Raw genomic sequence first — 27,768 nt, 5'->3', positions numbered from 1 at the left:
GAGTGAAGAGATTAGAAATCTACCTGCATGCAGCAGGCTCAGTTATGCCCAAAGGACTTGCAGCAACATAAAAAATCTTTGTGGAAGACAGAGAAATTAAAATGGAGTTTGAAGGTAGAGAAGAGACAGATGTATGAAAATGGATTCAGTTTGCCTTTTGTCTAGAAGGAATAAGGGTGAAAGGGACACAGTGAAATCTGAATGAAAGACAGAGGCTGAGTGGGGACAGTACAAGAGGGTGGGGTGGTGACAGTGGCAAAATCCTTCTAGTTACTTCACAGGGGAGCTAGAAATTTGAATTTGTTTGATGAAGCAAATTATGCAAAGTGTAAGTAAGGAATCAATCAAAGCAATAAATAAAATTCTTGAAAGCATATAATAACTGCTGCAGGTGACATCTGTTTCTTCTGTTCCTTTTTGAGTCCCTGCTTTGTAACAAATTAAGTACAATGGACATCTATGGTAACCTCACTACTGAGTCTTTCTCTCAAAATTCTCCCTTCTGGTAATTATATTTACAATACAACGTGATACATTACAACTAAAATTAAAAATGTGTATATTTCTAAGACTATTCATCCATTTTTAGTTGACATATTTATCTGTTTCAAATTGTGGATCTTTGAGTCATTGTAGGTTGTTCTAGAATATGACAACATTTTTTTATATAAATCTAGTTTTCTTCTTCTGAAAACACTCAAATGTAACTTACATTATTTAATTAATTCTTAACTAATTCAGATATTACCTTCTTTTCTCTAAGTTTGGAGAAGAAGCAGAAAGACTTGAAAGTGGCAGAGACTCCTGTTGCTGCTGTTCCTCCTCTTTCTCAGAAAACATCTGTTCCTGCTCCTGTGACTGCCCGCAGGGATCATGTTTGGCACTATGATGAAGAGTATCTTCCAGATGCTTCAAAGCCTGTGTCAGCTAATTCTCCTGACCATGCTGATGGTGTTATGAGCAATGGATTTGTAGCTGTTAACCTAAGCTCCTGCAGGCAGGAAGTTGATTCTAAGGAATGGGTGATAATAGATAAGGAGCGGGACTTGCAGGACTTCAGGACAAATGAGGCTTTAGGGCACAAAATGACTGGAAGTCCCTCAGATGAAGAACCAGAGGTACTACAAGTTCTAGAGGAGTCCCCTCCAGAAGAGCAGCCCAGAGAGGGTGGTTGGGCAAGAAACAATGTCCATGCCAAGAACCAAACTTCAGGGGTGGAGTTTGTTCTAGACATGGAATGTAATCCTGCTGCATCTGAACAGCTTACAGATAAATTGGAACTTCTGTCTGGAGCTGCAGGACAACTTCTTGCGGCCACCCCTACAAGTCCTATGGAAGCTCAAGCAGAAGGAGCACTCACTCCGGTAAGAAAACCTCTTCTTTATTCAGAATTGTAAGAGGAAAGGGTAAAGGTAGTGACTAAAATACAGCAGTGGAGCAGAAATTCCTAGTTTCAGCAGGTATGGGACTTGATTCTTGAAGACTGATCTTCCATATTCTGTTACACAACTGTTTACAGTCACCCATGGAAGTGTTCGATGTTCTGCAGGTGTGATCCACAAAACTGGCCACATTTACCAATGAATTATCTATCTATATATCTATCTATCCAAAGAAGCTCCTTGTACAGTGATTCCTGATCAGTGAGAGACACACATACAATCACATATTTATTATATTTGTAGTACATAAGCATAAAATTACAATTGAATATGTAAAATGCTGTGCTACATTTTTTCATATGTGGCTGAAATTAAAGAAACAGTTACTTGGTCTCATCTCTCACTATGATTCCTGCAGTGTTTGCTTCTGGAATTCACTTTGTTTCTTCCTGTTCCTTCAGAAATTTCTAATGGTCCTTATACAAACAAAAAGTGTTGATGCTTTTCACTTCTAAAATACTTTTGCTACTCCTACTTTACTTCTGTATTTTTCACTAAGAGAGATTGCTTTGCTTCCATTGCATATTCTTGTTTGTCTCTTCTTCCATCTTTTCTGAAGAATTCTCAGTTGAACAGCTTTTGAACATTATCTTTTTTCTCCTGTCACTGTTTCTAAACAAAGATTTCTTTGCCTTTACTTAAGGAGTAAGTGAGATTAATGGTTAAGTGATTGTGAACCAACTCATGGTTTTATTCCTCCCCTTTTTAAGTAGATATTGTGGCATCTGTGATCGAAAGGCCAATTCTTTCAAGTTCCCTTGAGCCAAGAAACCTGGCTGTATATTTTCTTCATGTATCACCACCTTTTGTGAAAGTTACTGCCAGCTCATTAGAAAAAGAAACTTGTCACCAACCACTCATTTATTATAAGGTGTGGAATATCCTTTATAGTGAAAATTAACTACTCAATGTAATTAACTATAGGAGTAAAATTTCAACTACACTTAGGTTCTCATGGAAAAGGCAAGGTTATATTTTTTAATACGAGATTATATTTAGACATCATATTTTAAATTATGTAGTTTATAGAAAATTTGTTTTGTATGATAGAAAATACAGAACTGTGTTAAACAACAGATTTTTGTGATTTAATTTGAAATATTAGTTACGGGAAGGAGTTTTTGATTGGTTAGAAACCTTTAAAGGTGAAAAATTATTTTAAATTTTTAAGTTGTTCGGGTTTTGTATTTTAAGGTCAGTTTTAGTAAAACAGACAAGAAAGAGCAGCACTTGGTCCTGTACAAAATACTAATTATCAAGTGTTTTTATTTCACAAGCCATTAAAAAAAGCTTGTAATTTTATATGCAAATGCATTATACAATTGTACACTTTATACAAATGTGACTCTTTTGGGGGAAGTAGGTGTTTTACTTAAAACTGAAAGTAGAAGTGTTACAGATATTATATACTACAGTGCAAAGAATGGACAATATTTTTGTCTGAAAAGAAAGAAGCTTCAGAACATGGGAGCAGAAACGGTTGCAAACAAAGTTAATTGTTATAAAATTCATTGGAAGAAATACTGGCTGAAGTATAAACTCGAGTGAAATTATATTTTCCTTTGGCTTTGTAGGGAGATAAGTAGTATTTGTCGTGACCTCAAAAAAGGGGGAAATTAATATGGTTTATATTATGCTGGAACGACAAGTAATGTTGTGAGTGGAAGATGAATGGCAGGAAGGAACTTGGTGTTTCAAAGGTGAATGATGTACAATAGAAAATATAAAATTACCTGGGAATAAAGAAAATAGAAATTACTTGTCCAGTTTAGGTGCTGGGAGCAGAGTGTGTCTATACAATGTGTCTGCTCCAACCCTGATGGCAATTTGTGATAGTCTTCAATCTATTTCATTAGCCCTTGAAAGCCACACAAAACCCAAGAGGCTATTTCAGTGAGTTTTTGTTTGTCCTTCATTGATGTATTCCGCTTTATAAAGAATATTTAAATATTCCCTATGATGGGTACTAGAACCTACTTCTTATAGGTGAGTGTTCTTGTCACTTCACTGGGAGCAAATGTGTGTATATGCCTCTTCTTACTGTTATTCTCTCTGTTCAAAAGTCCTGGTGACCTTAGGGAGCTGCTTGGTAGAGTCCTTTTCTTTCTTCTTTACAGTACTTACTCTGAAACTGTTTTTCAATGTGATCCTTGAGAACATCAGATGTCCTCATTCTTTAGTAATTTTTTTCCAGGTAGCACTTTCCTGACAATAAAAATAATAGGCAAAGGTCATACTTTACTTTTCTGCCGATTTAATTATATTGCACTAGTTACTAAGAGCAGGCTTGGATCCAAGAATGTTAATTTTAGGACTATAAATCTAATGTGAGTTACTAAAAGGAGTTAAAAATAGATGTTGAAATTACAGTAGTATAGAAGCTTAATATAATTACTGAAGTAGTTCACTCATTTCAAACAGCTTGAAACTCTAGGACATGCCAGCATTCACTATCATCATGCTTATGAATATACATCTCCTACGGATTTCTACTGACCTGCTTCACTGTCTCTTAGAAGAAAGTACGGTTTTGCTTTTTGAGCTTATTCTGATAGGTTTGTTAAATATGCAAGCAATTACTTCAGTGGTGAATGAATAAAATGGTTTTCCTATAATAAGTCTTTTTTAATATTTTCTTTTTACTTTGATGACTATTCTTTGTTATTTATTTCCTTCAGGGCTGTATTGCTCACTATTTTAGTAAGTAGTAGCATGGATGTTTCTGTATGAGAAACTAATACTTCATACACTCACCCATAATTTTATTTTCTCCTGAAGGAAAGAAATTTCTGGTCTACAGTCCTTCCATTTGTAGATAAATATTCTTCCTGAAACTGTATGTGTATATGGACTTCCTATAATCGTTGATAATATCACTTCTCACCTGCTATACAGAACATCAGCATTCTATTAAAAATGTAAAGTTGCACCAGTTAAGAAAGGAATCCTGAACTCAAAAAATAAGGGAGAAAAATCTGTAAGCTATTGGCTTGGGGGTGAGAAAGTCTCAGGCATAAAGAATTACAGCAAATTATGCTCTCTATTACGAAAAAGGCCTGCAGGTAAGAGAAGTATTTTTCATGTTATCAGTCTTGGTTTTCCAGTTGTAATACAGGTTCTGTGTGCTACCAGCAAAGACCAGTTTGATCTGGCTTAGTTGTAGGCACAGTGTCACGAATCTGTTGAACTACTCAGAGCATGCTAAGAGTATACATGCTGACTGTATGCTTTAATAATGGCTTTAATGTTGATTTTGGCTGCAGGACAGTGTGTGATTTCTGCTGTAATATCTACTGGTATGAATCTAATTGGTCAAAAGTGTTTGAGTTGATGTACACTAATAGTGAATTTATACTGGAGCAGCACTTTGCATCATACGGCTCCAGTTTTCTTTTCCTACACTGGGTACTAATGGGCTACAGCTGGACTTTCCATGTTGTGGACCCACAGCCTCATTAATTTTCTGTGTTTGTATTGAATTGCAAAGAAATCCATACAGTGCATGCACAAAACCTTGCAACATATATTTGTCAAGCAGACATTTCAGTAAATAAGAAATAATGGATTTGAAGTAATTAAACATGTAACAGCTCTTTCCATTTTCATCTTACTCATTTAACTTAACAGTTTGCTTTGGTCCTACTTGGCTGACAACACAAATTCATGTAGATGTGTATATATGTGTGTGTGTGTTATGGAAGAGGGTTTACTGTGTGAATCTATTTATTTTTATTATTTAGAAATATTTATTTCTATATGCTGAAATGGAACTTTTGTATGTCAAGATACTATTATGTTTTATGAAAAGCTTTAAAGCTTTAAATTTCTATTTCTTTCTATTTATGAGTTGTAAGTAATTTAATTTTCATGTACCTTCTATCCTCATTTGCTGCTTTTATGAGACACTGGAAATACTTTTTTTTCTAGTTGCAAGTCAGCTATTCATTGTGGGAACTGAAGCTTTAGTATTGACATAATTAAAAGATACCTTTTCCTTAGAAACGGAAGTGCTTGCTAGATGCTCTTGCTTTCCAGAGGATATAGGTTAGAATTGCAAATACTATCATGAAGCATGAAGCTTGTAAAAAAATTTCCTTACCTCTACTCTACATGGTTTTCTCTAACTGTAATTGGAACAAAGAATTGCAAACTATGTATAGCAATCTCATTTACAGATATTTAAATGTGTCATCATCAGATATTTATTCAGTGCTGGAAAATGTCTTGCAAAAATCCAGTTGATTTTAGCTTTGTATAGCAAAGCTATAGCTTTATTATAATCATCAATAAGCAATTTAAAAATGTACTTTATGTACTAAAATTAATAGTTTGGAATACTTTACGGTTCCTATTCTTTTTTCTTAACCTCTTATTTAAATGCTTGAATTATTGTAGTTCAAGATGAAGCAATTGTTCTTGATTCTCCAGGGCAGTGTATCATCCTAGTTTAGTCACATATTTGGGAAATTTCATCAGAATTGTTTAATATTAACCTTATTGATTAATCCTGGTGGGTGCAGTTCTTAATGTATGCTGCTACTGGCACGGTGGCAAAGGTGTATCTGCTATAAATGTGGAATTTCAGAAACACGGATATGATGTGCGAAAGTGCTAAGTGTTTACAAGGATCAGTCAATGATCAACTAGCCAGCTATCCACTGATGCTCACAGTGTCCTTGAAACAGACTCTATTAGTTTATTAAATTTGCCCTAGATGGTTACTGAGCAGTTATAATAGTTGCAATATTGGACTTAAAGAATCTGATTTATTTTCCAACCTAAATGATTCTACGATTTTGAGACTGAGTGAATGAAAAGGCCAGCTAGAGAAATGATGATTACTCTTGATTTTGATATTGGATTCTTGAAAATGGATGATGGAAAATGTGAAGATCAAAGTTAAAACACCTTTTAAATGATGAACTTTCAGCCTCTTAGGGAGTTATGAATATGGTTTTTGAGGGGATGCATATAGGCAAGACATAAACAAGAATTACTGAAGTATATTCAACCTTATTTTCTTCCCCGCCATGTTGTTCTCACAGCTCAGCTCATGTCATATGCTGCATTTCTCCACTCCAAGAATTTCAAGTCCCATCCTCCGCACCATGAGCCCTATAGCCTATCTATCGGCCCACTCGGACCCTCTGAGGGAGGCTGGTTTACCAAGGAGTCAGTCAGCTGAGAGCCACTCCTCTTCCTCCCGCTCAACTGGTCGTAGGCAGCTTCCTGTCATTCCCTGTGGCAACAAGCTCCCCCCTGTCATTCGCATCTCAAAAGCACAGCCTGAGCAGGTGAATAAGCCTTGTCTTCATAGAGGTGCCTGCATTGTAGCAGTCATCTGCAAAGTCTCACATTTTCAGTTGCTCTGCACGGTCTGGTAGTAGGCATATGCTAGTCATACTGCTATACACAGCATCCTGAAAATGGTTTGAAAGATCAAGTTGGGGAGTAAGAATGGATCTTTTCCAGGAATAGAGTTGGGAATACTCTGTGAGGAAGATATATTGTCCTACTTCGAAGAGGGGAGTATTTAAAGAGCTGTTATTCAGGTTAAGATCTGGACGTTCTGTAAGACAGATTCACTTCCTCAAAGATTTTCTGTTGAAAAAAGATAGGATTATAAAATCTAGAAAAAAAATTTTTTTTTGCTTTATTTAAAACTAAGAATAATAGGTTCCTATAATCACAGTATCAGCTGAATTTCAAATTGGGAACCCATATTAAAATTTGGACTATCCTAAATGATTTAAATGTGACAAAAAGTGATCTAGAAATAGTCAGATTGTTTCTTTGGAAATTAGCAAATAATAAATTTTCCCCCTGCTACAATATATAAAATAAAGATAGCAATTACCAGGGGTTACAGGTAATAAAAAATGTCACTACAGAAAGGGGACTTTTTATAGCTTTGTATTTCCAGTTTTATTTCAATATGAAAGATGAAGGCTTGCAATCATAATTGAAATATTTTTTGTGTTAGTCACAAAAATGTTGAGATTTGCTAAGTAGCATCTGTTTGCATTGTTGGGTAAAGCAGTATGGCATAGCATTAACGCATAAGTCTAACATCATCATTTTACCATTAATATTTCATTTGGATCATATTTTGTGTTGCCTTTCATTTCCAATGTATTTTTCAGTATAAACAGTACTGCATTGCAGATGGATTTTCGTTTTTCAGTGAAGAATGAACAAGAGTATTGATATTAAAAGTAATCTAGCAACCTGAGTTACTTCCAAAATTCCTTAGGCTCATTGGTGTATGATAGCAAGGCAAACTTCTGACTGTTTTTCAGCTGAGTATTAAAAAAATATTTCTGTGCTTGATGTATGAAAACAAACAGTAGCTCCCCAATGTTCGTGATTGTGAATGTGATGGGATACCAAAATACCATATTCTTCATGATGGCTGATGTATTGACTAGGGCAAGGGACTTAGGAGAAATTAACTCATTATGAGTTAAGCTTCAGTATTTTTCAGCATTGATTTGTATCCTAGGATGCAAAATTACCTACCTTTTTTGTTTGTTTGGGGTTTTGTTTGTTTTGTTTGTTTTTTATTTGTTTTGTTTTTTCTATGTAGCTACAATTTAAGGTTTTCAATCAGAATCTATTGCAGGTGTAATTAGCAAACTTAGCAAAATGTGCACAATGCTCAGAAAAAGCAAATTGGCACAGAGGGTCTTCTCTGGCTTCCTTAGTACCCAAAAAATAAATACAGCTGCAATATTAATAAGGGCTGCAAAGTGATGTAGTTTGTCATGTGAAGAAGACCTGGCATTGTGCCAGGTGCTGCTACTTGGTGGAGTGAGCATTAAACCTCTTTCCTTTTACCTGGTAAGTGTTGGGCTGTTGTGTTGCTTTTTTAACTATGATTTGAAAGTCCTCACTGTGTTAAGAATTTCCAGTTTGTCATTTCTTATGAAAAAAACAAGCACATGATTGTTTAGTTCATGCCAACAATGAAAGCGTCATGTAGTTCATGGCTCACTGAAGAATTCAAAAACTTTTGCAAGTCCTTCTTTTTGGACATATTTTAAATATTTAAAAGAATTTTAATGTCATTTATGTTAATTTGTATAAATATTTGGTACTGAATATATTTTCCCATCTTTCCTGCAGTCTGCAATTTGGTTCAGCATTCATAACTAGTGAATTACAGAGGTCAGGGATCTGTACTCTTGAATTTAGTTTCACATATTAAAAAATAAGAAATGATACATTTGTTTCTGAAGTCAAGCAAATCGACTTTCTTTCCAGATTTTTGATGAATGAGGTTTCAGGAACTCTAACCTATCTTCCTGTACTTTGGTATCAGATAGAGGAGGTTGTGAAATCTCTGTATATTCTCTGCTCACTAGTGCAGAGAGGCTGTAGGATGGAGGTCGGTCTATATTTGTTCAATAGAGGACTCCTGTCTTGCCATACATAAATAATGAAAGAGAATTGGAGGGTTTTGCTTCAGCTCTCCTTAGTTATTCAACTTGCAGCATAAAGAAAAGAGTGTGGCAGCATTACAGCTCATAAAAAAACATGAATTCTTTGTACTTGGGTATCAAGAGTGTGTCTGGAGTGCTATTGGTATCCTCATCTACAGCATGGTCAAATTGTACAGCAAATCCTCTTGAAACCCAACCTTTTTCTTTCTTTCTGTGAATTTTTCAACCCGATGAGTTCTCTGCTCATTTAGAGAGCTGCAATGGGTGTTGTGTGAGGTCAAGGTAAAGGTGATGTGAGTGCAGCAGCTATTGGCCAGGGCCATGTGTGAAGATACTGCTTAAGTAGTTGTAGTGCTAAATGTGTAGCTGTGTCTTAAGAAACAATCAAAATCAGTGATCTTAGATTTTTATCTCTGGTTTCTCAGCTCTAATGCTGCAATAAGATAATGAGCACCTCTTCCAGCCACTGCATCAATCTGGAATACTTCTAAACTGGCTGCTCTACAATATGATACAGCCCTTAACAAAGGTGGATTCCAGTTTTGTCTGTTATTCAGGTGTATTTTCTTTTTTCAGTGTGCTTAATCAGGTATGTGCAGGGAGGCTAATTTAAATTTAATTATTTTATGGTTATTAATTTTGCTAGGGAAGGATATCTGCCTCTCTCAGGTTAAGCAATTAGAATTAGTTGGCACTTATACAAATATTTTCTCTTCTTCTTAAATTTCTCAAATTTCTACCTTACTGGAACATTTAAAAATATTTTGTAATTATATACTTATATAATTAGTTACAAAGTGCTCTGAAATATTCCTACACGAGAAGCTATGGAAATGTAAGCCATCACTTTCATAGTCATATCCAAGATGAGAAATAATATACTGATCTGAGCTAGAAAATTTACTTAATTTTTAAGCATCTCACTGGAATTCAGGGATCTATGGAAGAATAAGATAAGACTTCTTGACATGTTCAAGAGTTATTTAGAGAAAGAATGCATATCCCTTATAATTGTTTTTTTATTTTGCATGTTTCAGGTTTATGAGCCAGGAGTGGACATAACTGTTGTAAATTTTACTTTTTTTAATGAACTAGTTCTAGGAGGTTTCACTAGTCTGCAATAGCAAGAGAATGAAATTTATATTTGTTTTCACATTTAACAATCCTTTTTAGAACCACAAAAAAACAAACTAAACCCCAAAGTGTTCTTTTCAAATTTGTCAGTGGTGTTAACTTGGCATGTATGGTGGGATTACTGTAAAACTCAGCTAGTTAACACTCTCGTTTAGAATTTAAAATATCATGAAGGGATACATTTGTCCAAAATCCTCTTCTAAACTTCATTTTCAAGGCATAACATTATCAAATAGATGTGTTCTTGAAAGAAGAGGGAAAATGTTTTCTCTGTTCAGTGAGTCTGCTTTACTGCTGCCGTGGTTAAAGCCATAGTTTGTCTGTAGAAAAAAGGTTCTAATTTCAGATTTTACAGAATTGTTATGCCTCTTGTTGCTTGTCCTGATGGAAACTATATTGAGTCAGCATGAGGTTTAAATTAAGTTCTTCCTTGTTTTAGTCAAGGCAGAAATTCAAGGAATTAGCCGAGTCTGTAGGTTCTAGAACTGTTTCATATGCAGTAGACTTGATTTTATTAATTAGGGAAAATGGACAGATGTTGTACCAGCTCATTCATGACAAGATTATTCTTAATAACTGTTAATTCTTCAATAAATTTTAGCCTGGTTTGCTCACATTCTTTTAAGCAACTGGATCTCATATTGGTAATGTTTCTAGAAGAATTTTCTTGTATACACTCTTTTTCTAATGCAAATAAGTAAAAATTTTATTTGTTACTTTTATCCAAGTGTCAGAGGAAATTGCTTGATACACAGAAATCTAATTGCTGCCTTTTCAGGGCAATCTTTTGTCTGAAGGAAATTCTTCAGGCATACTTTGTTCACATCTGCCTTCGGTGTAAAGAAGAATTAAATTGTGCAGCATGTTAAATTCTTCCAATGGGAACTTTCCAAGTTGTAAATTGAGTAATTAAGAGTTGAGGACAAGCAGTCAGCATGAGAGACTTTATTTTTCCAAATGGTGTGTTGCTGTAGAGAACATTTCCCTCTCTAGTGACAGAACCATTCTTGACCATTCTGCTTCTGCAGGTTTCTCTACTAGAAGCAACAGAAAAGTCTTGAAGGTCTGGACAACGAATTAACCTTGGTAATAGCATCCACATACATTGAGTCAAAAAACCCCAAACATTTATGAATTTATAATTGTTTTAAATTTTGTGTTGTCTGGCATCAGCAGTGCTTTTAAGATTCCCAAAACTGGAAATCACAGGTTTCAGCTGTTCTTGTCTGTCCTTGAAGTTACAGTTTTTCCTTTTTTAAATTATTCTTTCAAAATGCCCATCCTATACAAAACATATGTGATTTATTACATTTTTCTAACATCATCATTTCATTAGCATAAAATAAATAAAGATGTTTCAGGAAAGCTAAGTGGTCTGTGGGATTTCCCAAGGAGAGCTGATTAACTCTGGGATCAGCAATTGTTTCCATGATGACACTTCATACTATAATCATCTTGAAATACATAGATGGTTACAGTTCAGAACATAACTACTAATGATTAATTCTCATGTAATTATGTTCTAATTCATCTAATGAATATAATTAATGTTGTGCGTGTAGATAAGTGTACATACTGTCTATAGAACAATCCATAAGATATTTAATTTCGAAGTATTTATTTCTTCAAATATTTTTCTTCTATTACTAAAATCACATGTGATTTAAATTGTAATTAAACTGTAATTTAAGTGAAAACTGTAATTACAGTGAAAAAACTTCACACCTCTGAACTATGCATTATGGCAAATTAATGTTTTCTTTGTTTGAAAAGAACCATTTCTGTGGAACTCAAGAAAAATACTACAATACTGACCATTTTAATAGCAGTATCACACGAGTATTACATGAGTGCTATGAAGTAATAGTCTGTAAGTGCCTCTGCTTTCCATTGTAGCAGTAAATTTCAGGAATGTTCTTCAACTGGTTTATGCTGCTTATTATATAGAAGTAATTTCAAATTGAATGAGTTCTTGTTTTAGTCATGTTACAAAACTAATTAGCTACTTGTTTACAGTCACAGTCATTCTCTAAAAGCAATTAAAGATACTATTTTTAGAGCAATCAATATTTTCCCTGTGGGATATTTGAGGATATAGTTTTATGTTAGAACAATTAAAAGAAATCTTATTTTATTTGAAAAGTGGTATAGGAATAACTGAAAAGGGAGGATGTTTAAAGAATTCAGAAGTTGGGCGATGGCTAATAAACCTTAGAGAAAGACTGTAGATCTCTATGTTCTTTATCCTTAAAAGCTCCCTATCACATTAGAGAATTTGGAAACAGAGTTGTACATTTATAGCTCTGCATCTTATTCCATCCTCTTCCCATTTCTCACAACCTCCATGTAAATCAATGCCAAAATTAACATTATAGAAGAAGTAATATATCTGAAGAGTTGTGGAGGGCAACATGTGCCTCTTTTCAGATAGATATTAAAAAATCTTCATATGTTTCTTCTCTTTAATCTAGGATTAGGGCCTGCCACATGCGAGTTTTTACCAAAAAATGGTGTCCTGAGGACCAGCAGTTCCTACGAATGCCTGCAGTGCTTGCACTACTATATATATGGAGCTATTGAAAGGGATTCAGTACCAAAATTTACAATCATTTCTAGTCTGATGTTCCATAGCACTGAATTACAGCCAGGTATTTCTCCTGTTTATTGCCATATTAGTCTATTTGTAGAAACAGCCAACACACTTTAGTAAACATATAATTGATTATCTTTAACTTCCCTGCTGTGAGCTTAATCTGGGAATGCAATGTAAGGGATACAAAGGCTTGCACTCTAGAAAGTCAGTAGGAGTGATAGTAGTAGGTAAGGGAGGATTTTGGGAAGTAGGTCTGTTTTGAACAGGAAGCTGTGAGCTGTCTGCCAAGATGTGAAGCACGGCAGTGGTTTACTGATATGAGAATGGCACTCGCAGTTAATTACAGGACACTGAACTTATATGCCCTTGGCACTTTCATGCAACCTGCAGTCCAAATTTCTTTGCAGAGGCATAATGTTGTGCAAGGAAATAGAAATGACGAGACATAAGTAAAGAAAACTCATGAAGTAGGAGGAAGCTGGTGAACTGGAAAGATTTAGGGAGAATTTTTTGGTCTTGCCAAAGTTGCAGACTTGTGCTAACACTGATTGTATTCCTGCTGGTTACAGAGCTAACCATGGGTGAAAAAGAAGCAGCAGAAAGAGAAAAGATACATGGATACAAAAGCTTCAGGGTTTACTAAGTTAGAAAGGATGTTCTGAAGAGTAAACTGATTAGGTGAAGTGTCTTCAGAATGTCCAGTAATATAATGATGGTGTAATAATACGAGAAATTACAAATAATGGCAGGATTAGCAGGAAACAAGTCTGTACACCATGTTTTTAAGAGGCCTGAAGTCCTGGCAGCACTTGACATGCAGAAGTATCAGACATCATGAGTGGAAGGAAGAAGCTTTTGCTGATATTGTACAATAATCCATATTCACACCTTAATGTCTTTCAGACTCAGCAACTTTGCAGACCTAAACTCAGTATTTCATTCCTCTACAATTAGCTGTATATGTACACAGAGGCATTCATGGAAGCATATCACTTACTATTGCAGCCTGTCAAATGTTTAAAAGGAGGAAAGTTTACCAAATGTCATAAATGATGTCTGAGAGATATTCATGTTGTTGTTTTGTTCTTTTTCCTTCTTGGCATCCCACTCACTGTCGCATAAAATTTCTTGAAGAAATGCAGGATAATTTCTCATCTTGGTTCAAGTGTGAATTTGAGAAAACAGAAAGGAATCTGGAAATTGTTTAGGGGAAGCCAAAAGATTCAAGACTGGTGGTAGTAATTTCATTCAAATATTTTGGAGTGAAAGGAGAACCTCGAATTCATTGTTCCATATATTGTCTCAGTCATTTTTAGTCATCTGTTGTATCACATAATGCCTGTTGAAGTATGGGAATTGCAATAATCAGTGTTATAAACCAGTTATCATAGTGAGCTGAAAGGTAGGATTTTAAGTTGTATTCCCCTTATTTTACTTTTTAGATGAATTGTAATCTTTGTTCCTCAGGTTCAGTGTTTTACATAACTGACATGATTAAACATAAAAATTTGCATAGGATAAGGGTGTATTTAGTGGCACAAGAAATAAAAATAGGATTATTTATGGTTACCCTTTCAGTTTCTTGCACATATTGGTAAAATGTCAAGCCTAGCAGGGATATAACTCAGTTCTTGCACTTTGAGAAGACTAATAAGAGGTTTATTGACCATGTGAGAAAACAAACTTTTGTTTGTTAGTGAATACAAATCAAGAAAGTGATATATGTGTAAAAAACCATTTCTGGAAATATGCATTACTCAGTAGGACTGGGTTTTTACTGATACTTAATCCAGTATCCTTTTCTTTTCTCTGTTTGTTCAGTGTTTCTTTCTCACTAATAGCTCCTGCCTATTTGATTGTAGGTTGTTCAGTAAGACTAGTCTCCTCTTTCTTGAATGAATGGGTTAAATCTGTATGGCCAAGATCTGCCTGAAAGACTAGAAAATTCTCTCTCCAGATGTGGCAAAGGATATGAAGTCTGTTGAAAAATGTAAATTAACTTTATACCTGAGGTGCTTTCTTCTAGCAAAGAATTGACATGTGAGAGAGGTGTCACAAGGAAAGAAAGTTTTCATGTAAACATATTTGAGCAAAGGAGGATTTAAATGCAGTTGAAATTCTTCTGAAAATATATCAAATAGGTAAATATCCTTCTGAAAGAAATACCTAAGGTTGTCTCACCTCTATAAGTTGAGAGCTTAGCAGGATCATGCTATTCTAAGGGAATTCATCCTTCAGGTAGGTGGAAGACAACTCTGGTGTTTTAATGCTGAGTTATTTGAATTGGCAACTAGACCATCCCATCAAGTGAAAAGTTTGGAAAAGGGAATATTTTACATGTCCTTACTTTTGAGATACATCTGCTGCCCTGGAGAACAAGGTATTGAAACGAGCTAAAGACAGAGCTCAGTGGACAGCAAATCCTCAAGTGATCTCTCCAAAATTTGAACCTGCTCTTCCAAGGACAATATTGCATTAAAATTTCCTGAACCCACTTTTACCCAGCTTGTAGATGAGAATTTTTAAATGAGCTGATGATTTTTGTCTGAAAGACCAAATAAGTTCCTCTGTCATATGAAAGCAAGTCCCTCGGTGAAGGCTACCTGGAGATGTGTTGTCTTAGGACAGGCAAGTTCCTATATATGTATGAAAACCAATGGGACAGCTGCCCTATTTCATAGATGTTTTTTCTTTTTTTTTTTCCCCTCCAGTTTAATCCATTTTCCTTTTTGTGCAGAGTTCTTGCTAAACTGTTTTTTAACACTCAAAATTTAGGCACTAAATGATCTAATCATGGGAAGTTGCTTAAAAAAACTCTATTTCCTCTGTTCTTTCTGTAGCTGAACTGATATTCTTAGATTCTCTCAAAAGGAGTCTTTTGAACTAAGAAATGCTACGTTATCTCAAAAGGAAAATAGTGTTTCTTTCAAATGAAAGAACCCGGACTGAGAGTAAGAGGAGACAAGGAGGACTGTTTTACCAAAACTGAGTTACTTCAGATTTTTGCTCATTTTAATTCAGCAAACATGGAGGACTGTATTGACCCAAACTTGAAAACAAATGATAAAGGAGAGAAAAGGTAGACTCTTACTGTAGGTCTCTGTGGCTTTTTTTGTGTGTTTGGTTGGTTGATTTTTTTTTTTGTTTCCCCTCTTTGGTTTGGTTTCTATTGCCAGTAGTACCAATGTACTAGCTCTTGCACAGCCCAGTAAGCTCAGCACCATATATAATTTCTGTAACAAGATCATGTAAAATCTGTATTATAACACAGCATAATCCTAGCAACACTTCACTATTTGTCTCCTCTATCAGTTGTGCATCAAAAAAGTGTTTTTAACCAAACTCAGACTCCAGTTTTCACTTTCTGTTGAGTACTGATTGTGTCAGATTCATGAGGCTACAGAATAGAAAGAAAAACAGAGCTGAACTCTCTGTCCATGTAGAGAAAGATGTAAGGGTAGCCCCTCGATTTTTATATTTTCTTTTACTGTTTACACCAACTTACTCCATCCAATATATATAAGCCAGAATGTAGAACTTCTCTTCACATGAGAATGCATTCCTCCCATGTTCCCAGAGACAAAACTTGTTATGTGCTCTCTCTTGTATATGTGTTCTCTCACCCTCTCACCTCGTGATTCTTGTGTTTGTGACTGGATAGTGGCCTGTCTTCAATGGGGAAGGTGAGAAATGACTCCTTTGGGAGTTTGGGTTTTTTCCCTGCTTGATGGGAACTGGAGGAAGTGGGTTTATGTCCTTCAAGTAGGAAGGGACATGAATGCAGGTTTCCGATTTTCTGGACATGAACTCTAACAATTAAGCTGTGTGCCAGAGACAGCACTCATCATAACCAACTGTTTTTCAAAGGCAATCTGTCTTAATGACATGTACAGGTTTTAGGAGTGCTTTGCCTGTATCTATCAGATCAGACCTGTTAGGACATTTAGATGTGTAAGTATTTAGTATTTTCTTAGTTACCTTAGGTAAGGAGATATCCTAACTAGTTTACTTAGTTAAAATGTGGCATAAGCTTCAGTAGGAAAAGTAATAACTAATACTGGATACTCAGGAACTTCTTTTTCTGGGCAAAAATATATTATGAGTATGGAATTTCTGAGTCTAAACATCACTGTGTTGTCTTCTGTATTTGTCTAAAAATATTGCTGTGTACTTGTTAAATATTTTACGTTTATATGCAACTTATTCTAAGAGTATTCAAACTAAAGTAAAATAAATAAAAATCTGCCCATTAGGTTGGATCTCATTTCCCGGGGGTTACTTGTTAACTGCAACACTTTTCACTGACATTATGTTTGTTTTTACATGTTACATATTTCTGTCTTAGGATGATAGACTAATTTTTTCTAATTATCTACATTACATTATGAAGTTAGGTATTATTTGAGCATTGTGAGTCACAGGAATCATTATATAATGTATCTTGAAGACATGGAACCAAAGCTGCTATTTAAAGGATGTTACTTTTCTAACATTCCTGAATTTCTCACCTTTTTCTTTAATTTTCCAATGCAGATAACAATACCCAGACCTTCAGTGGCATCCACACAGTCTGCTTCAGAGAGCTTTCACTACGGCCACCAGCTAGAGAGGAGAGAGCAGGATGGTCACTCTGGGGAACACACCGTGGAACTGTCCTCTCCAAAGGAAAATTTGCCAGGTTTGGTTGGGACAGATGATGCACTTCCAGCTATGGAATGCAATGCCAGCAGACCAGATTTGATACTTAATATTAGTCAAGAGGTGCTTGACAGGGAAGGACTTGTCAAAGAATCTGTCAATGTCCTGGACTGTGATGAAAAGGACCTATCTGAACACAATGGGATACAGGAAGAGAAAGAACTTGAAAATATTCCTGTGGAGGAGGCTGAGGAAGAAGGGCTTCCAGTGGTTTCTGATGCCATTGAAATGCTAAGCAAAGAACAGAATTCTTCTTTGCCAGGAAACTCAAAATCTGCAGAGGAAGAACCTCTAACAAATACTGAAGCAGCTCAAGAATCAAAGTCAAGGCCTGTCTGTTTGGTGCCAAACCAAGATGAGGTTCTGAAGTCAATAGCACCTAAAACATCAGAATTGTCTCCCTCAAGACTTAGTAATGCACATGTCAATAGACAGGCAAGCAAAACAGCAACCATTCAGGAAAACGGTTTTCATTCTGATAAGGAAGAGGTCCATAGTCAAGATTTGAAATGCCACCAAGTGGCCCTTACTACTTTTTTGCAGCAGGAGAATAAAAAAGAGAAAAATGCTCCAAGAAATGGAGAGTTACTCCACTGCATTTCAGAAAATGAAAATTCTTATCGATCTAAGAAGGACTCAGTTAAATCTTCTTTTGTATTCAGGCAGAGTCGAATCCCAGTTTTAGCACAAGAGATAGACTCAATGTCAGATTCCTCTTCTGTTTCTGCAAAGGAAAAACTTCTTCTAAAAAAGGCCCATCAGACAGACTTGGTCAAGTTACTTATGGAAAAGAGACAGCTCAAATCTTTCCTTGGTGACCTCTCAAGTGCCTCTGATAAGTCACTGGAGGAAAAAATGGCTGTTGCTCCAGTACCGTTTTCTGAAGATGATGTTTTAGCTTCATTTTCTAGATTGACACTGGATTCTCATTTCAGCAAGCAGAATGAAGATAGCTCTTTATCTCCAAGCAGCCCTCAGTCCAGAAAAAGCAAGATTCCAAGGCCAGTGTCTTGGGCAACTACTGATCAAGTCACCAGTTCAAGTTCAGCTCAGTTCTATCCTCGGCCACCACCAGGAAAACCGCCTATTAGACCTGGGGTAGAAGCTAGGTAATGCAGAGGAAATAGAAATAGATTTTCCAGTTGAAAATGGATTTGAGCTAGACTGCAGTTACTGTGCAGGATGTAATCCTGTAGAAGTTCCATCCTTTAACTAAATTTTAAAAAATTGCTGGGCTTCAATTCTCTGAGAAACTTTACGTTGTTGGAGAATGAATGAGGAGAATCTGTTACACAAGAATGAGCCTGATTTGCTGTTAAAACTAATACATCAATAGATGTGTATTCGATATTTTGAAACCTGACAATCTATAACTAAATCTTGACACATTTTTTTTAAATTAAGTCATTTTTCTAGAACTGCTAGTTATTTACAAGCCCATTGAAATTTTTAGGAGCTGTTGTAGTCAGCCTCCTTCAAAATTAATCTGTTCTTAATGTAGACATTGTAAATACTTGGAGATTCCTGCCATCAACATTGAGTCAATTAGCTATGATCATGTCTAAGTAAATCAACTAATTAGAAGAGGGCAGAGTGAATTTTAGAAGACCTCCCCTTTGCCACGTCTATATGCAGACAATCTAGTTTTGCCAGTGTCTACATTCCCAAGATAAGGATAATTTTGATACAGGAGTGCAAAATCCTTTGAAGGAAGTTGCAGTGGGCCTTGTCATCCCTTAAAATTGTGTATGGGAGTGTACTGATGGTGTGCAGGAATGGATGTACCCCTCTGAAACACTGGCAATAGCACTGTTCTTCAGTGCACTTCTTCCATCACCAGGAAATTTCAGTTATCCTGCAAACACTGAGGCTGTTTATGTGGGTGAGTTTGTGTAAATATAAATACTGTGTTGAGCTGAACAAGACAGAAGCCAAAGCCTAGACCAAACCACCTATATCTAGTGGGGAAGTTGAGCTCCACATACCTGTTCAGCAATGCAAGCTTCTCCTTAGTTTCTAGTGATACAGAGTTTCTGTTTGAATTTTAGTGAATAGGTGGAAATAGAAATAATCTTTCTTTGTTTCTTCTTAAGGTTGCGCAGATACAGAGTCCTAGGCAGTAGCAGCTCGGACTCAGATCTTATCTCTCGTCTGGCTCAAATCCTGCAGAATGGATCTCAAAGACAAAGGAGTTCTACCCAGTGTAAGAGTCCAGGATCTCCACATAGTCCAAAAACACCACCCAAAAGCCCTGTCATCCCCCGCCGCAGCCCCAGTGCCTCCCCTAGGAGCTCCTCTCTACCCCGTACTGCCAGTTCTTCTCCGTCCCGGGCTGGGAGATCTCATCATGATCAGAGGAGTTCATCCCCACATTTTGGGAGGAGTAAATCACCTCCTAGCCATTCAGGCTCCTCATCTTCTAGGAGGTCCTGCCAACAAGAGCATTGCTGCAACAAAACAAGCAAGAATGGTCTGAAAGGATCTGGCAGTTCTTTCCACCATTCCCCAAACACTAAGACTTCCACAGGAAAGAGCAAATCAACTACTAAGCTTAGCAGATAGGAACTGGGCCTTGACAGGTATAAAGTCTCCTCCTAAATCTGATGCATGTTGTGTCCGTGTACTGTGTATTTAAAAAAATAATCAAAAAAAAGTATATTAAAAAAAAAAGGTGTTGAATCTGCACATTTTAAAGAAAGTAGCCATTGTAAACTATTCATGAGAAAGCATTCTGTGTAAATAAGTGGCCAGGCTTTGCCTTAGAGCAGGCAGCAAGCAGATCCACAAGATGAGAAGTAGAGGCCAGGATAAGAATAACTGGGTAGTCAAAGAGGTGCAATGTATTAAAAGTGAAAAAGTATCTTGAAGGTGAGTGTTTTAAAACAGTAATAAAATAAAAAATAAAATAATAAAATTTAAAATACGCAAGGCGTATGTAAGAAAACCCGAAATGGTTATTCCCAAAATGACATCACCACTTGGGAGATAAGTACAGCTCATGCATTTCTTTGCAGTTTTAAGAAAGCACACAGTTTAGATGATGATATTTCTAACTTATAAATTTCTTCCATTTTGAGCTGCATTCACATCTAAGTCACTGAGTGCTCATTTTGTCCCCTATCATGGCACAGATATTTTACCTAAGTATCATATACCTTACCCCTTCTTGACACTGATGAAATTTTAAAAAATAATATTTGACAAGATGTTTTTGCACCAATATTATGTAGAAATTTGTTCAACAGTAATTAGGATCCAAGAAGCTGATTCTCAGTTCTATATCATACAGTTTTTTTGGGAGTCATAGTGGGGTTCTTCAAACCACATTTGGTAGGATTTGGAAGAGCGTTCCTTCCTAGGAAATGGGAGAAAGGAGTAGATGTATGCACTTCATTGGATATTGAAGATTTACAGTAAAATGCAATGTAATTTAGAAAATAAGAACCTTTCTTTACCCTCTTAATTCAACTGAAAAAAGAACCTTTGTTATTGCTAACTTTTGTTTTTCCATTAATTATGGATCACTTAAACCAAAGATCTTACAATGCAGAGATGATTACCAATCAAGATTTGGTTTTTTTGGTAATTTGTTTTCTAAAATCATGAAAGATGAAACAGAGATGAGAAGATTGTTTACTTTGTGAACTTGATAGGTTAGGGGTGACAGAAATATACTTAACACCCTTACAAAATCTGGGTAAGAATATTAATCATCAAAGCAAAATATACGAAAAGAAATCTGAGATCTTTTTTATATTGGGTTCTTGTTATTCTGTTTCCCAAATGTGTTTTTCATAGCCAAACTTTGTTGACTCTCAGTATAAGCCCATGGTGTTTAATTCCCCCAACTTTATTAGGTAGTTAGTTAGTAACATCTCGTGCTCTGCAGGAATGAAGGGTACAGCACCTTTTGCTCTATTCAGAAGAGCGTAGTGGGTTAGAATAGGGACGCACAAGAACACAAGCCTGAGAAAGATGCAGCCAGCTCTCATCCCGAACGATTCCTGTTGTGGGGACTCTGGATGCATAGGAGACTTGTCAATTACTGATCTGCTTGCTGTAGTCATATGCCTCTTCAGCCAGCATCTGTGCTTTTTTATTTAATCTCTGCCAAATGAATACCTTTGGATTAAAAAGGGAATATTTTGTCTCTGAGCTAACACATTCTAATGCTGCATTAAAGCTGCCCTAGAGCTGCACTGAATTTCACTTGCTTTGTCAGACTATGTTGATTTTTTCTTTTCTTACTATGACTATGTATATTGTTTCCCATATGTAATGTAGCACAGTGTGGAACCTTAATTTCATTCAGGTTTCAAGCACTACAGATGAATGCAATAGGTAGGATATACCTGCTTTTTCTGAAGAAACTGTACCATTGGAAAGTCCTATTCCTTTGTATTATATTGTATAATAGGTGCTATACCAATACTTGCATGTCCTCATGGTAAATTATATAATATAAATATTTATATATACATATATGTATATGCTTATATAATCTCATTCTTTCTCATTTTTCATTTGTAATTTATGGACCACAAAAAATACAGCTCCCTTTCTGTTAGTTCCCATATACTTACCTCTTCTAGTCTCCCCCTACCCCCGCCAAAAAAATCTGGAATGCACACATTCTGATAGCCTTTATACCTTGGTACAAAATTGAAGGACTGCTGATTTCTCAACCAGCCAATGTTTTGTCTTGCAGCTTGTTTTGTTTTTTTTTTTTTTATTTCTAATTTCATGTGCACATTTGCATATGGAACGAGAACAAACACCCAAAAGGTATTTTTATTTCATAATGTGAATTCTTAATTGTGAGTACTTGTCATGTAGGAACAGTGACAGTCTATGAATACCTAACAGATGAATGTGAGAACAACAAGTTCCATCTTTTCCTTCCTGTTGTTTTACATGTTTCCTTATGATATACCATATAAAAGAATTTGGTCACATTGTGATATTTTTGTCCTGGGCACTTGCTGGAATTATTTGTTAAGGTGGCGTGGCAGCCCATGACTATTTTCCTTATTTCTGAAAAGCATTTCTTATCATCATGTACGTTTATTCCTACATGACATTGTCAGTTTTCGTAAGTACTAACTTTATGCATCCTTGCCTGAAAATGCTGAAGTTGAGGTGTTTGTATTTTTTCTCTAGTGTAACAGGATCCAGAAATGGTAGCTGCTTTACAGGTGAGAAAGAATATAACACCTATTTTATGTTGTCTCCAAAAACCAGGCTTGTCCATTGTTAGACATTACTGTGTAAAATAAACCAATGCTGTAGAAAATCACTTGTACTTGAACTACTTGCCAATGTAAAAATAGTAAACTATGCCAAAAAGGAAAAGAGAAATCGGTTGGGATTGATGACACAGGCTTCTTTTGGTGATGAAAAAGGTAAAAGGACTGTGTACCCCCCGTTGCTTTTTTACCGTGGATTCAACAAGATCTAAGGAGAAAATCACAAAGATGCGAATGGAGGAGCAATTGTGAATAACTTAGCTTGAGCTACCTGCTCTTCTTGAATTTTTTTCTTGCTTGATACCCTTCTCCCAAAAGTTTACAGAATTGCTTACTGTAGTCTAACATAGCAATCAGTTAATGTTATTAAGTAATGGTCAGCTGACCAACTCATACATAAATATTAGCTTAATATTTCTAGAGGGCCTATATAATCATTAAGGACTCCCTAAGCCTCAGTATTTGAATGTGGAGATGGCTCTGCAGAAAACCACCGATGTACGTGTGTGACCCTTGTGCAGAGTGTGTGGGAATAGTTTATGGCAGGTTATCTGCAACACATTTTCAGGGACGGGGAAGACTTTTCTCCATTGTACAAAACTACTACAGTTACTCTGTATAGCACACAGCAAATTATATAGGAATATTAGCTGGGAAATAATGAAATTCAAGGAGCTGTTGCTTTGTCTTCTTCAAGCCTCCATTTCTTTGGAGGGCAGTGCAATGGAGCCATGACATGTAGCAGGTGCAGATGCTACATGCTCGTTTCCTCTTTATGGTGTATTCTGTTGTGGCCAGCACTTTGGAGCATTTTTTAGAGAAACTGAGGCATGAAGCCTTTAAACTAAAATAGAACTTGAAATCACCAAACATTTCACACAGATTTTTGTGTTACAATATTGCATGGTAAAATCAATCTAAGTTTCAGTCTCAAAAATCAATAACAATTAAGCTCTTTATTAATTACAAATGCCAATTACTACTTAGGTAAAACCCTGCTAGAGTAATAGAAAGTGTGCTACAGTAGAGTAATGTTGGCAAGTTGTATGATGCTAAGCACTTATCTACTGCTTGAGCAGGATTGGTAAGTGTAGAACATTTCACTGCTCAAAGGCAGGAGCAAGATGAGGTCTTAACTGCTAGTTATATATAATTATACAGAAGGCAAACCCCTGCAGAGTGACACAAGGCATTCATTACAGCCACCAGCCACATCCTGTCTTGGGAAATCTGGACATATTCTTACCTTGAAGCCTGCATGTTTGAGATCAAGCTTTCTTGCATACCTCACTAAACAGTCTTGATGTATAAGAGAGGATTTGGTCCTATATATTTAAAAATAGCTTGAAATAGTTTTCATCTGAAAAAGACTTGCTGGAGCTCTATCATCTACGATTTGTAGTATTATGGTATTAACTGTTGCTGGGAAAACACACAATTTTGATTTTATATATATATATAAATACACATTTGTACATAAGTGTATCTACATATACACTTATATAGATACTGTATATTATATAGAAATATATATATACATACATACATATGTGTGTATATACATATAGATAGGAAGAGTCTCAACTATTCCATCCTGTTCACTGGAATTAATTTGCCAGAATGAGCCAAGGCCTCTTTTTCTTTGATTTACGCTGATCTTTTCATCTACTGCAATGTTCCTATGCCCTAATTCTGATTCTGTGTCCTTTCATATTACAAGACCTGATCCTGTAGTCCTTCTTGGGCAAAATATCCGTAAGTCCTTCTTATTGCAGTAACATTTACGCAATGGTTGACTGTAATGCCTCTAATTTTTTTTCTTTTTCTCTTTGATGAGAATGTAGATAAAGCCAGATTTACAGTAGTCTTTTTCCTGTAAACAGAATTTTTCCGTAATGAATTGAACATTTTTATGGAACACTAAGAGGCATAAATTCTAGTAAGAAGAATGTGATTATTCCAATTCCTTAAAAGGGTCTAATGGAAAACCAATGATATGTGCCTCCAATTTTTATATATATACCTTAAATGAGAGAGTAGTCTTCTGAAAAGGAATAGGAGAACAAAAGAGAGCTCAAAGTCAAACTCTTTCTCATCATAGGCCTGTAATATGTGGCTTTTTCATGCAGGACTGATGCTGAGGTGACAAGAGCCTTGTCTGTCCTGTCATTCTCAGTGAGTCAGGGTCTGCTTAGGTTAACACCAGGATTTCTGTGGTGCATTCTCTGTATGCTTTTCCACTTTTGGGAACGGTCAGAGAACTGTTGGCTGGATAAAGACCTTGGTGTTTATCCATGATTCCTCCTTCAACTGGCGAAAGCTTTGGGTGTTCATTGGATGGTGAACATGGCAGTGCTAGGTTAGTATTTGAACTTGGATCTTGTGCGTGTTTTCCAACCCGATGATTCTATGATTCCTCTTTGTGAAATTTATAGAACAGGGCATAATATTTTTATTCAAATTCTTTTAGCTAATCAAGTAGACAGTGAACTGATGGGGTTTGTTTGCTGTTTTGCTTTCGGCTCAAATGTCTTTGGCTGTAATTAGTACAATTTTTGGTTAGCAGGAATGCTGGTAAAAGGAAGTGAGGTTCAATGTTTTGACTACATGCAATACACAGGCATAGGTCATACTTTTCTTAGCTAATCAAATTGCATAAACATGCACTTCACATAAGAATACCTCACCTGTCTGCTTGGAGCCAGTCTTCCTTTTCCCTACACATAATATTTGTGAAAGAGAAATGATATGAAATCAGCCTGGATTATATAATAACTGTCAGGAATTATCTTAAGATATTGTCAAATGCCAAAAAGTATTTATCACTCATTTTAATGTGGTTTAAATAATCAGGTTTTTAAATATATGTCTTTAAGGAGGGGTTTTTGTTTGGTTGGTTTTTTTTAAGGAAAAATGTATAGGAGTCCATTGTTTCAAAGACTGATGTATTAACTTTGCAATGACTCTTGCCATCCAGGTTTGAACAGGTTGGCTGATTTTACTCTCCATTGAGGATAACACATCCTTTCTCAACAGTAATAATGAGAAACCCAAATGCTGTGCTCCTGTTTCTCCTCTACATGAAGAGCTTGGATCCATGAGAGTTCTTGCTGTTCTTGTGCAGGTGAAACTTCATTAAAATTGTTATAGGTCCTGTTTTGTTAAGGCTCTTTTCCCTGATTAGAGACTGAAAGGATGAGCTCACTCTATGAATATAAAATCTGCACTTGCTGTATTTTAAATTGGAAAGTGCTTCATTTTTATTGTTATTATGACATGACATGCTTCCAGATCTCTCCTTTTCTCTAAGAATTACTGTTGAGAGCCAGCTTTGCCCAAGAGTGCAATGTGTTTCTTTTAAAACAATACCACAAGTGGGCTACTCATGTGAGGGCCTGATCATCCACAAGTGTCCATGGGAATTCAGCTGGAATTAATTTGGTATTTGTTTTGAGATCACTTGATCTTTGAGCTTTCATGTAAAGGGCCTATGGTAACAGCAGAACAGAAGAGATGCAGTGTAATTAGTTTGGTCTGCCTGGCTTCAAATCCTTTTAAACCCATATCTGCTGCATGGCAGGTAAGGTCATAAAGGTTTGACACAAAAGGAAGTAGGTTTTTTGGATTTTTTTGGCAATTTCACATCTGTTTCCTCTGACTGGAGATCTGGATTTGTTGCCAAGCAGCATTCTCTGCATCCTCTTTACTTTCATTGGCTAGAAAGCAAGACTGGAAATTCTTGCTCAACCTTTAACTTTCTTTCTATAGAGTCAGCCCAGACTCAAGTTGCAGTGCTTGTGCTAGCAGATGCCAATTTTCAAATGTTTTCCTATGAATATCCAAACTAGTAAATTAAGGAAATCACCAGCAATGCCTTCAGACAAACACTGACTTTTTGAAGTGGCCAACCAATGGCTGCTAATCTAAAATCTCTGGGCAATACCACAAAGAATTAAATCTGTGTATTAATTAAAAATACAATACTGTCACCCCATAAGAAATCAAGTACTCAATAGTAAAGTCTGCAGCGTGATTAAATGAAGTGGAAAGTGGTTCCAAGATTGTTTTTTACCATTGAGGAAGACAGATGTTGAGTCCTTAAAATTCTCTTGCTCAGTAATTGCAGTTCTCTTCCCCTCCTTGGAAATCTTCTAAGCCATTCTTTTCATTTAAGTTTGCTCAGGCACCCAAGAGCATAAAGAGTTATTGCCCTTGTAATGGTCATTTGTACATAAAGTTGTAATTATTTATTTTCTCATTTGTACCATATCAAGGCTTTGTACAATGTTTAAGTTTTGTTTTCAAATTATTTTGTATTTTATTTTTATAAACTGGTTCTAAATAAAATATTCATTCAGCATGCAAAACTTCAATTCTTGATTGTGTTTGTATAATGATTCATTAACTTATAAAGTTCTGGCTGAAATATTTTTCAGTGGTTTTTACTATTGTAACTCTGTAATTTAAATGGATAAAGTGCTTTGGCAGTGATTTTTTTCTCTGTTTCAAGAAAGTAAAAAGCAAGCATATATTGGTACTACTGCAACATGAATCAGATGTTCATATTGCAAATTGAAATGATTGGATCAATGGAAGTTTAACTGATTTAGTAAGTTCATGTGTTGTATATTAATAATAGAAAAATCGAAATGGGCCTCCACAGAAACCTGACTTTCCATTTATTCTTACCCTTTCTGTCTGTATTCATCTGAAAAATAAATGATTGGCACAGCCAGATCAGGTCAATTTAAGAAACAATACGGTGGTCCTGAAAGGCAGCTGCTGATGGCATTTTTGCCTTCAGAATTGTAGTTTTTTATTTAGTCAGAGGTCACTATAATTAACCTCTTTTGGGGATAATCAGCTGTCTAGATGTAGTCGCTAAGATTTTACAGTCTCTTGAGGAGATTTGTGTCCCTCTATGCAATAAACTTAAGCAGCAGATAGCAGAGAAATGAATGAATGGAAGTTGTTACTGAATCTGAGTGCTATGGGAAAAATCCAGTGTTAAGCTCCCAGTTGCTCTGGTTTCCTCCAAGACTCTTTTATTTCTCTTTCTAGTAACACTAAGCATAAGTAGAGTGTAAAATCATCACAATTTATATTTGTGGTTTGTGTGCCTGAATGTCTTAGTCCTATGCTACCAGAAAATAGTCTGCACTTTGCACTGGACAAGTTTTTTAGGGAAGCCCAGAATTGGAGAAAATTCCCTG

At 35.9% G+C, this 27,768-nt stretch overlaps 1 protein-coding gene across 2 annotated transcripts in view; it reads left to right on the top strand.

Moving 5' to 3' along the window:
* The window catches only part of TTBK2 (tau tubulin kinase 2), an 84,616-nt gene extending 57,688 nt beyond the window's left edge, over window positions 1–26,928 (top strand). The window contains exons 13-16 of one of the 2 annotated variants that reach the window (XM_063398617.1): window positions 764–1,364; window positions 6,488–6,736; window positions 17,145–18,418; window positions 19,403–26,928. In XM_063398617.1, the coding sequence (XP_063254687.1) occupies window positions 764–1,364; window positions 6,488–6,736; window positions 17,145–18,418; window positions 19,403–19,871 (2,593 nt within the window). In that variant the 3' untranslated portion in view covers window positions 19,872–26,928. The remainder of the gene's footprint in view (window positions 1–763; window positions 1,365–6,487; window positions 6,737–17,144; window positions 18,419–19,402) is intronic. The other variant, XM_063398618.1, reaches the window with a different exon arrangement.
* Window positions 26,929–27,768: the final 840 nt, after the last annotated feature.

The sequence above is a fragment of the Prinia subflava genome, chromosome 5 (assembly GCF_021018805.1).
Source record: "Prinia subflava isolate CZ2003 ecotype Zambia chromosome 5, Cam_Psub_1.2, whole genome shotgun sequence".
NCBI classification, from domain to species: Eukaryota; Metazoa; Chordata; class Aves; order Passeriformes; family Cisticolidae; genus Prinia; species Prinia subflava.
The sequence above is the reverse complement of the archived record's forward strand: the minus strand, read 5'-3'. Positions and strand labels throughout refer to the sequence as shown.